General features: G+C 43.1%; 1 protein-coding gene across 3 annotated transcripts in view; it reads left to right on the top strand.

Annotated features, from left to right (window-relative positions):
• The first annotated feature begins 250 nt into the window (after positions 1-250).
• Positions 251-14,386, top strand: part of Ttc33 (tetratricopeptide repeat domain 33) — a 51,594-nt gene continuing 37,458 nt past the window's right edge. Inside the window, exons 1-2 of one of the 3 annotated variants that reach the window (XM_048428620.3) lie at positions 251-607; positions 4,115-4,336. In XM_048428620.3, the coding sequence (XP_048284577.1) occupies positions 4,116-4,336 (221 nt within the window). In that variant the 5' untranslated portion in view covers positions 251-607; position 4,115. The remainder of the gene's footprint in view (positions 608-4,114; positions 4,337-14,386) is intronic. The other 2 variants (XM_048428611.3, XM_048428630.3) reach the window with 2 other exon arrangements.

The following is a 14,386-nucleotide window of genomic DNA, read 5'->3' on the forward strand; positions in this document are numbered from 1 at the left end:
GTCAAGTTGACAAAAATAAACCAGCACAGCTCCCTTGAACTTGTTTCCGGCTCAGTTTTTTCCCTCTTTTTTTCTGCGTTTTACTGGCCCTCACCAGCTAGGCCTGGCTAGGCTAGGCTAAGCCCCTCACCTGGTAACTGTGTGTATTGCAAAAGACTGCCCGAGCCTCCTGCCCAAATCAGCCTCTCGCGGCTGCTGCTAGAGGGCGCGCTGGTTTGGTGGCCCTACTACAAATCCCATCGTACCTTGGGCGTCGCAGTGACTTCTGGGATCAGTGGGCTCGTAGAAGGTGCTGGCGGATAAGAAAGCCCTCTTTTCTTCTATCCGCTTTTCTGGGTTGTTCGAACGTCTCCGGACGACTTCATGCGTATTTAATTGAGAATTGAAACGCACAGGCAGGCAAAGCCGGTTAGGAAAACCGGCGGGATCATTTCCGCTTCCGGTGCCAAAGGGCACGTGGAATGTAAACACGGGACCACGGAGTGGCTTTCAGGTAACTGGCTGCGAGTAGGCGATAGAAGGCAGAGGAGAAGGAAGCGAGGCGAGAGGGTGCTGCGTGCGGGAGAGCGGGGCGAGCGCGGCCCGGTGAGGTCCACGGAGCCCGCAGGTTTGCTGCTGTCCCGGGCGCGGGGCGCGGTGGCGGGGCTCGGTGTGCCGGCCCGGTGGCCTGAGGAGCTGCGGCTGCGGGCTCGTTATTATTGTCGGCCTAGGAAGGGGAGATGGATTCTCCTTTGGCAGCATTTTGAGCTAAAACGTGTCTTTTAATTCTTCTCCTCCGAATACGTCTCTTCTGCTCGGTGCGATGCTTTATGTCCCAGCCTGTGTTTTTCCATCCTGGGCGCCGCATCCTCTCACGCAGTCGGTGCAAGAAGACATTTACTCTGTCGCAAGCACCTGCCAGGTTGTGGCTGGGTCAAGTGTCAAGTCTATAGCTGTGGGGATCATTGTACATCAATTTAGAACGCAGGTGCCATTGTTTAGAATTTTGATCCCACTCATCAGTTCTGTAGAACATGTTGACTTTAACACCAGACTTGAATCATGAATTAACGCGAAACCTGTACTGTTGTGATCTACTCACTTGGTTTCTTAATCCTGGTAAAAAAAAAGTGTTTAGGATCTTGGCGCCTTTTCCATCCAAGTCCAGATCTACCAAAGTCCCTCCTGTTAGGAGTTTTTTAGTGATAAGCTAATTAAAAAGACAATCTTAGAGGTACATGAAACTTGTAGTTTAAAACGAAAACAGTTTAGTTGAGATGTAACTGGCATGTTATTACAATGCCTCTCATATAGATTGCGTGACTCAGTAGCCTTTATTGCTACACACACACACACACACACACACACACACGAGGGCCCCCCCCCATTCTTTTTCTCCTCATCCTATCTTCAACTTCTACTAACAGATTTGACCAGTGATTTAGAATGAATTTACCTTCAGTAAACACACCAGGTTTCGGTTAATGTTAATATAGCTATTACACTGCCTGGCGCCCCAAATTGGTAATTGGTAAAATAAGGTCTATTTGGGAACTTGAAACCAGAAAACGTGATCATTGTCATTACTTTTAGGGATAGCCGTAAATGCAAGAGAGCAACCACCACCACCACCTCCTCCTCTACTTATATTTTAGTATCTTTTGAAGGCACCCCAACCATCCATTTCCCCTGGCTGTCTTTAACGCTGTGCCTCTTGATTTGTGATCCATAGTAACCATTCTTTTATTTTTAGCCATTTCCTGGTCTTCTCCTGGGATATATAAAGTGATTTTTCAGACAGGGGAAATACATTTCCCCATGTTATGATGAAGCCAAGGAGGAAGTTCCCATTGTCCTAATTCCCTAGTGTGGGTTCTACTCCACAATGTACCCAGGATTTCCCAAAATTCACTGCTCTGTGGAAAGCACGTGGTTTACCTGCATCAGCCCATGTGCTTGGTGACTGCAGTGACCGGATGCGTTTTCTCTTGTGTAGTAACAGGCCTGTGGCCCACAATTTTCTCAATTCTGATAGTAACTTGGGATTTTGTGTGGGGATGACTTTTATCCACCCTCACTTTTTTCTCTTCCTGTCTTTACTTATATTCCACTTCAGTCACATGCATCAGTAACGAATCCCTTTATATTGCTAGAAACTTACCCTTGCCTTCCTTCCTTTATCCCTCTCTTAATGCTGATTGTTTGATAATTTCAAAAAACCTCTGAGTTCATTGCTTTTTGCTTGTCTCCTTAAGGTTACAGATTCCTCTAAGAATGGATAGAATCTTAGACACTACTGAATATAAGCAATACTAGCATATAAGCTAGATGCCATATAAGATATACACAGTTATTTATTTATCTTGGTTTTTCAAGACAGAATTTTTCTACGTAACAGCCCTTCTGTCCTGTGTGGTGATATTTTGTTTGTGTTTTAATAAATAAAGCTTGCTTGAAGATCAGAGTGCAGAGCTAATCCCAAGACTCAAGGCCACCCTGAGCTACACAAGATTGAATTATCTGTCTAACAAGAGAAATAGAACTCATACAAAGGTGAACCCAGTACTTGGGATCTCATACCTTTAATCCCAGCATTAGGGAGGTGAAGACAGGAGTGATACGGCTGGGCAGAGAGAGGTATAGAAGGAGGAGTTGATAGGAGCTCAGTGGAGTCTGAGGTTTGGTGGAGACACAGTGCAGTCTAGTTAATCTGAGGATCGCCCCTTCAGTCTCAGCATTGGTAGACGTAAAAGGTCTCTCTAGTGGCTTACTGCGCTGCTTCTCTGATCTTCAGCTTTAGCCCCTATATCTGACTCTTTGTTTTTATTAATTAAGACCAACTAGAATTTGTGCTATAGTCCTAGAACTCACTATGTAGACCAGGCTGCCCTTGAACTCACAGAGATCTACCTGCTAATGCCCCCCGCGTGCTGGGATTAAAGGCATGGGACACCACTACTGGCTCACATTCTTCTGTATCGTAAAGTCCGTCTGTGTAGCTAGGGAATTACTGGATTTATTAGTTAATCCTGTCAGTAAGTACTGTTGAAGACTTCCAGTATTCATCCTTATTCTATCAGCCGCTCTTTCTTTTCCTTAGCATTCGAATATCATGATAGATTTACGAAGCCATTTAATATATATATTTTACTTATCCAACAGTTTTGTTGAGTCATTACCTGTTTATATCTTTAAAAACTATTCTATAGCCAGGTGTAGCGGCACACGTTTGTAGTTTTAGCACATGGGAGGCTGAGATAGGAGGATCATGAATTCAGTCTGAGCTAGAATTTTTAGTTCTAGAACAGCTGTGTTCAGATTCCTGTTTCTGAAACAACAAAAAGCACTCAAAGCCTAGAAAACGTCTGTTAGGGAAAATTTCAATATCTATGAAAGGAGGGGAATGAGCTGTGTATCTTCTGTGCTTATTTCTCAACTTCATCAGTTGCCAATTCAGAGTGATCTTATTTTGCCCACTCCTTGGCATTTCTCACTGTTGATGACTTTGAAATAATTTCTAGGTATCATTCAATTTTATAATAAATACTTTGTGTGTGGTTCTTAAAGGAAAGGGTTTTTTGAAATTCAATCATACTATTAAGACAACTGAAAAATAGGAGTGACTTATATTGTCCAGCCAGCGTTGTGGTTTATTCTTTCGTACATGTACTTTCAGTGTTGCTTTGTTTAAGTCGGCAGTGAAAGAAGATATACACACTAGGTTCAGTTTTCTCTCTTCAGCTCTTAACCTAAGGGCTGCCGTCCTGCCTTCTTCCTTTCCCATCCCTTTCCCTGCTACTCATTTCTTGACCAATTCTGTTTTTTTCAGGTTCTGTTTGCCACTGCCACATCTGATGTGTTACTAACCTGCTTCAGTCTGTCGTGGGTTTTGTATAAATTGGCAGAGGCCTGTTGGGATCCAGGGTTAGTCTGCAAGAGCACACCACTTCCATTAGGAGATGAGGTTAACAGTAGTGCCCAGGTGCCGTCTTCGAAGTCTAACAGTTCTTGCTGGTTAGTCCCTTGATCCATGAGGAGGTGCTAGCAAGGCTGTGGTCTCCCTATGTCAGTCTGTCTCCACCTGGTCATTAGAGTCCCTTTGCAGCATTCTAAAGCGGTTTCTGAAATTTTCCAGAATGGCTTCCTTTGGGTGGAAGAGGAAGATTGGTGAGAAGGTATCCAAGGCCACGTCGCAGCAGTTTGAAGCTGAAGCTGCCGATGAGAAGGATGCAGCTGAGAATGAGGATGGGAGCTGGGTTCACGCCAGCAAGCGGAGGAAGGAAACCCTCCAGGAAGGCTGCAGACTGAAGAGCAAGCAGCTGAAGGACGAAGGCGCTAATCTGGCTGAAAAGAAAAGGTGTGTGTTTGGATGATGATGATTGATGATTGATGGAGGCTAGTTTCCTTTTTCTGGTTCATAGTCTCTAATGGAATAAAGAACTATTGCCTTAGATAGGGTTTCTATTGCTGTGATGAAACACCCTGACCAAAAGCAACTTGAGAAGACAGGGGTTTATTTCTTCTTCCTCTTCTAGGTAACGGTCTATCATTGAGGAAAGTCAGAGCAGGAACTGCAGGCAGGGACCAGGCTGGAACCTGGCGGCAGGAGCTGAAGCAGACTCCATGGAGGAGGGCAGCTTGCTGTCTTTCTCCTCTTGGCTTGCCCAGCCTGCTTTCTTATACCATCCAGAACCACCAGTCTCGGGGTGGTGCTACCCATACTGATCTGGGCCTTCTCATATCAAACATCAGTCAAGAAATTGTACCACAGGTGCTGGGTGGTGGTGATGCGTGCATTTAATCCCAGCATTTGGGAGGCAGAGGCAGGTGGATTTCTATGAGTTTGAAGCCAGCCTGGTCTACAGCGTGAGTTCTAGGACAGTCAGGACTGTCCCACACAGAAACCCTGTCTCAAAAAATAAACAAACAAACAAACAAAAAATAGAAAATGTAGCACAGGCTTTCCCACAGGCCAATCTGGTGGGGGCATTTTCTCAATGAGATTCCCTCGTGCAGCGTGATTGTGGCTGTGTCAGGTTGATATAGAACTAGTCAGCACAGCTGTATTTGTAGATTCACGTTTTATAGATCTGATTTCATTTTTAAAAAGAGATGTTTCAGGCTCACTTGTAAAATTCCCATTTTCAAGGAAAATGAGTTTGTAATAGTCACATTAAGATGCATGTACCGCTTTTTCCTCCTTTGTTCTGTCTAGGGGAGTGTTCGTGACGCCTTAGTGCAGTGTGTTGCTCAGTAGGGAGAAAAATGACTGAATTATCCTTTTACTTTTTCTTTGCTTTTTGAGACAAAGTCTTACTGTGTGGCCTAGGCAAGGCTCAGACTCAACTCCCTGCTCCCCGCATCAGTCTCTGAAGTGCTGGGATCACAGAGCTATGCAGCCAGACTGCTTGCCATCGACTTCTTGTGTACTTCTGTAAACGTGGTGGGTACTCAGGAACTTGATAGTAGTATCTTTTTTAAAGCAATAATTTATTTAAATTTATTATACGTACATTGTTCTGAAGTTGTCAGATCTCTGGAACTGGAGTTACAGGTGGTTGTGAGCTGCCTCGTGGGTCCTGGGAATTGAATTCGGGTCCTCTAGAGGAGCAGACAGTGCTCTTGACTGCTGAGCCATCTCTCCAGCCCCTGATAATAGCATCTTTTATTTATAGTTCTTCCCTAGCTAAATTACATATTTTTTCCCATATGTACCTCTTCTTTTCTCCCTTCCCCCTATTGATTTCTTACTTTTTATCCTCTTTCCTTTGCTTAGAAATTTCAATGGGAATGAAAATTCCTTCACAAGTCAGTGGAGAAAAGACAAATTGTTTCATGGAATATGTTGGAAAACAAGATCAGAAGAAAATAAAGGTGGACCTTTATTAATAATGCCACATAAGAGACAGGGCCTTGAAAAACTTAAAGTCTAATCAAAAGGAAGATTGTCTTTATTTTTGAGATTAGGCTCCTATAACCCAGATTGGCCTTGAACTTCTGACCCTCTTCCTGTCTCTACCTCCCAACTACTGTGATTACAGGTGTGCGCCATTACATCTAGTTTTCTCTGCTGCTGGCAACGCTAGTCAAGCAGTTCAGAGACTGAGCTGCACCTCCAGCCCCATAAAGTGTGAATATAAAGTTTACAGGTAATAGAAGAAGCCTCAAGTAGGGAGAATATTTTTAGCAGTGTTTGAGACAGGATGACAAGGTCTTACTTATACTTAGGCTGGTTGGTGCTTGTCATCTTGTTTCTCCCTCCTGAGTGCTGGGGTCATAGGCAGGTACCACCATTCCCTGAGCCATTACAACTTTTTACTGTGAAAAATGTTCTATCTATATTAAAATTGAAAGAATATTGCAACCGTATATTCTGTATTCCTAGACAAAACTTTTTATTATCATGTATTAACTATACATAATAATGGGTTTCATTATGGCCATATTCTATGTGTATATAATGTTATGTGGTCCTAAACACCTCCTGCTAGCCTCTCCTATTCCCTCCATCCCCCAAATCCTGATGATCTCCTTCCCTTTCCCAGGTAGTTCTTACACCCTGATGACCCAGTGAATTTCATTAGGGTTGCCTATAGGTGCATGGGGTAAGTGGTTATTCATAGGCATTTGGTTACCTTAGTGGCTACACTCCTGAAGCAAGCAACCAACTCCCTCTTCTACCATTAATGACTTGCAGATCTTCAGGAAGTGGGGCCTCATGAGCCCCCTACTCAAAAATGCGCGCACACACACAAGCACACGCATGTGTATATGCGTGGACATATATATACTCACAGACTACAAATAATTAGTCTTTTTTTTAATAATCTTTGAGAGTAAGTTGCAGACACCTTTAATTCAGCACTGTTCTCCATAGAATAAGAATATTCCCTCCCCTGTCTGACATGCCATTATCAAATATATAACGAATAACAAATTTATAATCTTCGTTTATACTTAGATTTTTCCAACTTCAGGAATTTCTTTTTCCATATATATATATTTAAAACCAAGGCTTAAATAGAGTTCATAGATTGTATTTGGTTATCGTGTTCCTTTTTTGGTGTCTTTAAATCTGTTTGGATCCCTTCCCCCTTTTTAAAGATTTATTTTTATTTTATGTGTATGAGTTTTGCCTGCGTATGTGTTTCTGTACCAGGTGCATGCCCAGTGTTGGTGGAAACTAGAAGAAAGCACTGGAACTGGAGTTCCAGGCAGTTGTGAGCTGCAGTGTGGGTCCTGGGGACCGAACCTGGGTCTTCCTCAAGAGTGTCCAGTGCTCTTAACCACTGAGCTTGCTCTCCCGTTCCTCCATTAGATTTTTTAAATTTATTTATTTTTATGTATATGAGTGTTTTTTTGCCTACATGTCTGTGTCTGTACCACATTTGTGCCTAGTGCCCTAAGAGGTTAGAAGAGCATGTTGGATCCCTTGGAACTGGAGTTACAGATGGCTGTGGGCTACCATGTGGGTCCTGACCCACACCTGGGTCTTCTCTGAGAGCACCTCTTAACCTCTGAGCCTTCTGTCCAGCCTCAGTGTTCCTAGTAATTAAAAAAAGTCATTATTTTATTTACTATGTATGGGTGTTTTGCCTGTGTGCATGCCTGTGTATCACATGTGTGCCCTGTGCCCTCAGAGTCCAGAGGAGAGCACTGGATTCCTTAGAACTGGAGCTGCAGATGGGTGTGAGCCTCCATGTGGGGCCTGAAAAAAGAGCTCTGGTCCTCCAGGAGAGTAGTCAGTGTTTTTAACTGCTGAGCTGTCTTCCTAGTCCCAAGGTTAGATCCCTTTCTAACCATCTAAAAGTTTTAGAGAGTACTTACCTACGGGGCGCTGCTGCTTGGCCAGCAAGCAGGAACGACCACGAAATCGAGGATTCTTCCCAAATCACGCTTTATTGGAGCAACTCGGTTGAAGGGGGAATGGGGGACGAGAGAAGGTGAGAAGGGGAGAGCAGGAAAAGGTGAGAGGGAAAAAGTGAGAGAGAGCGAAAGGCCCAGAGGCAGCTGCTTTTAAAGGGTGGAGGGACTCGGAAACTGTCCTGATTGGTGAATACCATTCTGCTGGTGTCCGGGGTATCGGGATAGGCTAGGGAATCAAGGCTCAGTTGCGCATGTGCAGGCAAGGGTACTCAACCCCACGTGGCTATGCCAAATATGGACTTGTTTACCTCCAAGCTGTAGGATCACCTGCGCCAGCCATCTCGTAATGGCGATTTCTCCAGGTGGCTCCTTACACTTACCAACTCCCCTCTCTCTCTCTCTCTCTCTCTCTCTCTCTCTCTCTCTCTCTCTCTCTCTCTCTCTCTCTCTTTTTTTCTCTCTCTCTCTCGACAGGCTTTCTCTGTAGCTTTGAAGCCTGTCCTGGAACTCGCTTTGTAGATCAGGCTGGTCTCCAACTCTGCCTGCCTCTACCACCCAAGTGATGGACTAAAGGTGTGGTGTGTGCCACCACCACCCAGCTAACTTTTCTATTTGATTCTTCCCCTTGTGTCTGTATTTAATTATTCCTCTGTCTCACATACTTTTGGTGAACTTTGTGCTGGACACCTCATCATGTAGGAGATGGGTGGCGTTAGCTGGCCTTCTGTTGGAGCAGCTGTCACAGTCACGTTGTGCCTGGATCTCTTTGCTTTGAGAACTATTCAGAGATACGTTTAATTAAAATCTTTTTATTTTGAAGCTGAGGCGGTATCTCAGTTGGTAACACGCTCGCCATATAAACTTGAAGACTGGAGTTTGATTCCCCAGCACCTACATAAGCAACTGTTTTGTGAGAGATGCAGCACACACGCATGCAGGCGCGCATGCCACGCACATGCGCCTGCTTTCCTCATCTCAGATAGGGAACCCGAGACAAACCAAAGGACAGATACCAAAATCTAGCTTGGTGAACCATGAGTTTTATTGGAATTACAGAAATATGGGTGAGGGGTTACTTACAGGACTAAAGGCAAAATTACTCAAAGACAGCTGCATCACCAAAGCCCACCCCCACATGGGTGACAGCTCACAAAGCTAGGAAGCTGGAGCATGCTGCATAGCCCACAGGCAGCTCAAAAGTTTGGAGAATGTTTTTTTCTAGGGGCCTCGGTTGGTTTAAGCCTCTTCCAGGTAGCGCTGCTAGTTTCTGCTTCCAGGCCGCTGGTCTGGTCTCAGAGTCTTTGCAGGCTGACTTGTCTGAGAGGGACTCTCAGCTTTAATTACTTTCTCTGCCAGGAAGGGGCCTAGAGGGTCTGGTTAGTTTCAGGGACTTCCTGAGGCTATTTTGAGTGGTTTACCTTCCTGCTTACAGTCCTTGCCTGCAGCATGGAAGGTTTGAATCTTGGAGGAAACTGTCACTCAACAGTCGTATGTCCTGGCTTGTGCTTTTCATCCTAGTACCGAGGAGGTAAAGATAGAAAGGAAGATCGCTGGAGCTTGCTGGCCAGCTGGGCACAGCAGTGAAGTTCCAGTGCGAGACTCTGTCCCAGAATTGTGATGAAGGAACAGGATCAGTGCTTGAACCTGTGGCCTTCATGTGCACATACACACGAGTATACACCTGCACATGAGTCACATGAACACCCCGCTACATACATATAAAGATAAAGAATTGTTTTCCTTTTGTGTTTTATGGATCAAATTTTAGTCATTTCTCCTTGGTGAAGAAAATACCTTAGAAAACTTAGTGTTATTATTCTGACAACTTTTGATATGCTTTCACTTACTGTGATTCTTATAAGATGTATAAGTGACCAGAAGGAGTAATATCTAGTTTTTATTGTATGTATTTTTTGGCTAGGGCCTTTTGCATGCTAAGCTTGTGTTGTAGCCCTGAACTGTACCCCACCCCAGGAGTGGTATCTGTGAGATAGAATGCTGCTCGTATCACCCCAAGGTGTGATAAAGTTTGGCCTGTGTACTGCTCACTGTATCATCCGTGTGGGGTGAAAAATTGGATCACTCTACCAGGGGCCACACCCTTAAAAAAAAAACAACCGACTTTTCCCCAGCAGATACTAGTTGTCAATAGCTCCTCAGCCAGGAGGTGGAGATAGGTGACAAGAGCCGGGGGGACAGTTCAGTCAGTAAATGCTTAATTCAGTCTGCCTCCACACTCTCTCAGACAAATATGCATGCACAGCCACACACATTCATGTACGTGTATGCACACACGTGTCCACCTCTCCTCTCTGTGTTGGGGTTGTTTGACTTGAGCCTGTGCATGTCTTAAGCATGCTGTCATGACTGCCGTGAGTAGCTACGTGCAGCTCCTCTGCTGTGCTGAGAAGATAGTGTTGCCTGAAGTCATCCGCTTACTTTAGACGCTTCCTCCTCCCTTTCTGAAGAGATCCCGGGCCTTGTCGGGAGGAGGCAAACTAAAGGAATGTTTTGATCTTCTTCCTTCTTTTTTCTTTGAACTGGTAAAAAAAAAATGATTTGAGGTATTTTTGCCAGTTATTTTTATAATAAATGAGTCAGTCAACTGAGGCAGTAATATACTAGTTTCTAGGTCTGCTTTTATTTTTGATTCTTGGGCAATCTTCCTATATTTCAATAGAAAGCATAAGTCATGCATCAACTAAGTTAGCATCTCAAATTGCTAGGGACAAAAAGGTAGAAATAAATAGCAATCAACATAAATCAAGTTTTTGTTTTTCTCTCTGTCTATCATCTCCTTATTTATTTTGAGACACCCTCACTTTATAAATATAGCTTTAGCTGGCCTGTAACACGGAGATCCACCTGCCTCCGCTTCATGAGTGCTGGATTAAAAGCATGTGCCATCACGGCCAGCTTTTTGTTTTTGAGATAAGGTTGCGTACGAGGCAGGATGATCTCACACTCAGGTCAGTTCTCCTCTTGTAGTTTGCAGAGTGCTGGAAATGCAGGCGTGAGCCATCATGCCTGGCTGGCTTCAGTTAAGATCTTAACAGCATAACTAGGTCGTGATTGTTGTTCGTGGTGCCTTAGGGATAAAGAGTTTTCTCTTGCAGACCTTTGCAGATTGACCATTGAGTCTTAGAAGAAAATCAATTTCAAGTTTTTCACATTTATGAAATTGCTTCTAGAAATCTATTAAAACATCTTTAGAAATTCCAGTAAACTCTTGCTAAAGTTCATTAATATCATTGTGTTGCCTTTTCTCGATACCACAGTAGTGTGCAGAGGGAAAAGCCATTGATTACTGTCAGGACATTCCTGTAGGATTTTCTGAGGTTTCAACTTTAAAGGTAAAATAACTCATGATTTCTGCCCACATCAGAGCATTGAGTCACATCAATAAAATCAGCTAAGCTGGATGCCTGGTTTTGAATTCAAAACACTTTAGAATCAAGAAGGGTTTTTTTTTTTCCGTTAGCATAATATAGTATAATTTAGAATTACACAGGATAATCTATATACAGCTTTGGAAAATAAGCAGAATTAAGGAAATCTAGTGGAATTAAGTAATTTGGCTATTCAAAGCCAAGCAAAGATAGAAGTAATAGTTTAAAATGCCTAAAGCATCCTGAAGTTGTTTAAAAGTAATGTAAGGAGCAGCAGTGAAATTGAAACTAAAACCAACCACACTATCACCCAGCATCACTACCAGCATCTTCCCAGCAAAGCAGCTTTATAGTTTTCACTGCCTTACACCACACTTGCCTTGCGTTTCTCTGTCGACATAATTTCATGTGTGTGCATACATGTACATGCATATATGTGACTGTGTATGCATGTTTGTGTGAGTGTAGAGCCAGACTGAATTAAGGTCTTGCTGCCTGTTCGACAAGCATTTACTGACTGAGCTGAGTCCCTAGCCTCTCGTCACCATAGTTCTGTGATTGTGTGAGGAGCTCTTTTCTCTCCCCTTTCTGGTGTTTTCCTGCCTTTTAGATTTCTGCCATGTCTTGTTCAAAGCTCTTTTCTGGTAGGCAGTCTGCTCTGCGGTCCACCCTGGGCGCCCTCTTCCCCCCTCCTTTCTGATAGGCAGTCTATTCTGTGGTTGTACCCTGAGTATCCCCCCCCCAACATTTTTTCCCTTTTTGTATTTCTACTTAACTTACTACTTGAAGTTACTTAACTTGTTATATTTCCTTGTGATTTTCTTTTGTTTTTTAAAATTCTTTATATGTTCTCACTGAGTTTTATTGAGCATATAGAGTTATCTGAATATATCAATATGACCTTATTTAAATAGGTTACTATCATCTCTTCTCTAGTGAAGGCTTCATTCTTTAGTATCTGTCTTTTATGACTTGTTTGATCGTAACAAGACTACTCTTTTCTGCTTTATTTTTAAATTAATTTCATTTTTAAAATCAATTAATTTTTTCACTCCGATTAGTTTCCCCTTCCTCCTTTCTCTTCTCCCAGTCCCTCCCTGCAACCTCTCTCCCTCTCCCCATCCCTTCAGAAAAGTGCAGGTCTCCTATGTATATCAACCAGCCATGGTTAATCAAGTTGCAGTGAGACTACGCTCCTCATTAACGCTGGACAGGGCAACCCAGCAGTAAGAGAGGGTCCTAAGAGCACCAACTGAGGCAGAGGCAGCTCCTGCCAGGAGTTCCACAAGAAGACCATGCCACACAACTGGAAGACATGTGACCTCAGGCCCAGGTCAGTCCCACTCAAGTTCTCTGGTTGATGGTTCAGTCTCTGGGAGTTCCCAGGAGCCCAGGTCAGTTGACTTTGTGTGTTTTCCCATGGTGTTCTTGGCTCTTCTGGCTCCCATAATCCTTCATCCCTCTCTCCCACAAGATTTCTCAAGACCCCCCGAATGTTTGGCTGTGGATCTCTGCATCTGTTCCCATCAGTTGCTGGGCGAGAAGCCTCTCGGATGACAATTAGACTAGGCATGATCTAGGAGTATAACAGAATATCATTAGGAATCATTTCATTAACTTTTTTTTTTTTTTTTTTTTTTTTTTTTTGTCCAGTCATTGGTTCTATCCTAGGTCTCTGAGCTGTCTAGCCTCCAGTTCCTAGCCTTCCAGGAGTTTTCAAGAGTGGGCTACCTCTCATAATGTGGGTCTCAAATTGGACCATTCATTGGCTGGCCACTCCCATAATTTCTGTACCACCTTTGTTCCAGCATATCTTGTAGACAGGGCAAATTGAAGGTCAGAGGTTATATGGCTGTGTCAAGGTCCTAATCATTTCACTGGCAGTCTTGTCTGGTTATAGGAGGTGACTGGTTCCGGCTCTGTATCCCCCATTGCTAGGGGTTTTAACTAGGGTCACCCTCATGGATTCCTGGGAGTTTCCATTGCACTGGGTATCTATCTCACCACAGAGATGTCCCTGATTCCAGTTGGCAAGACTACTCTTAGATTTATTTTGTAATTTGAATTTTTTCCCTATAGTACTAATGATTCTTCATAATAGACGATTGAGTTACTTTCTTTTCATCCCCAAGGTAGATTTTTGCTTTTAAGACAGGCTACTTAATATAGTGGTTAAGAGTATGGATTTGAAGTCGTTTTACCTCCATTCAGATCCTACCCTAATTATCATCTCTTTCTGTATAAATTTTGGGCAGGTCATTAGCTTCTCTGCCAGTTTCTGGTTTCCTCATATATAAATGATGATACATGTCTTAAAGATTATTGAAAGATTACAGAGTAAGTTCATGTAAAGTTCATGTAGCATGTTATGTCACCTCTAAGTAAATGTGTGGTAGAATCTGTGTTAGGGTTTTATGTTACTGGTTTATATCATGTACTGCTAAGCTTTCTAGAAGTTAGTTTCTCCAGATACTTACTTGTAGACTTATTTCTAACTAGGATTTGCCTTCTTAAGCTCCCAACATTTTAAAATTGGTATATAGTTTCAACCACTAGATGGTGATACTTGCATAGGTAATTGGCTAATTTTTCTTTGTTCTTGTGGCACAGGTGTGTATGTGTGTGTGAAGGCCAAGAGTAATTAGAACTCACTATGAACATCATTTAGGAAGGTATAATGACTGAAGTGACTTTGAGTGTTTTCACCATGTGATACATAAGCTCTGATTCCAACCTCAGTGTATTTAAAGTCAGTGATTTCGCTTCACATCTCTAGATAAAGAAGTGCATGTAGTCAGTGTGGTGTGCTTATTTTCCTACTCTCATGTCCTTCAAATATATTGTATCTGTAGAGTATTTGTCTTTACTCTGTTGTAAGGAATACCAAATTCTCATGAGAGATCCACCTTTTCACTTATGCTCCGGGATTCATCCCTTCTAGCCTTTGCAGGAACATTTTCCTAAATATCTCCCAGTGTCTTTGTGTCATCTGTTCCCCCCTCTTATGCCTTCTCTAACTTACTGCATGCTTTAGAACAAGGCATATTTGATTCCACACGGTCTAACAATTCTTGGATCACTTTTGCTACAAACTCATTTTCCTGATGTAGTATCCTTTTTGGCCATTCAGATTCTGTTCCCATTAATCCACT

Source organism: Myodes glareolus, chromosome 15 (assembly GCF_982192425.1).
Source record: "Myodes glareolus chromosome 15, mMyoGla1.1, whole genome shotgun sequence".
In the NCBI taxonomy this organism is placed as follows: Eukaryota; Metazoa; Chordata; class Mammalia; order Rodentia; family Cricetidae; genus Myodes; species Myodes glareolus.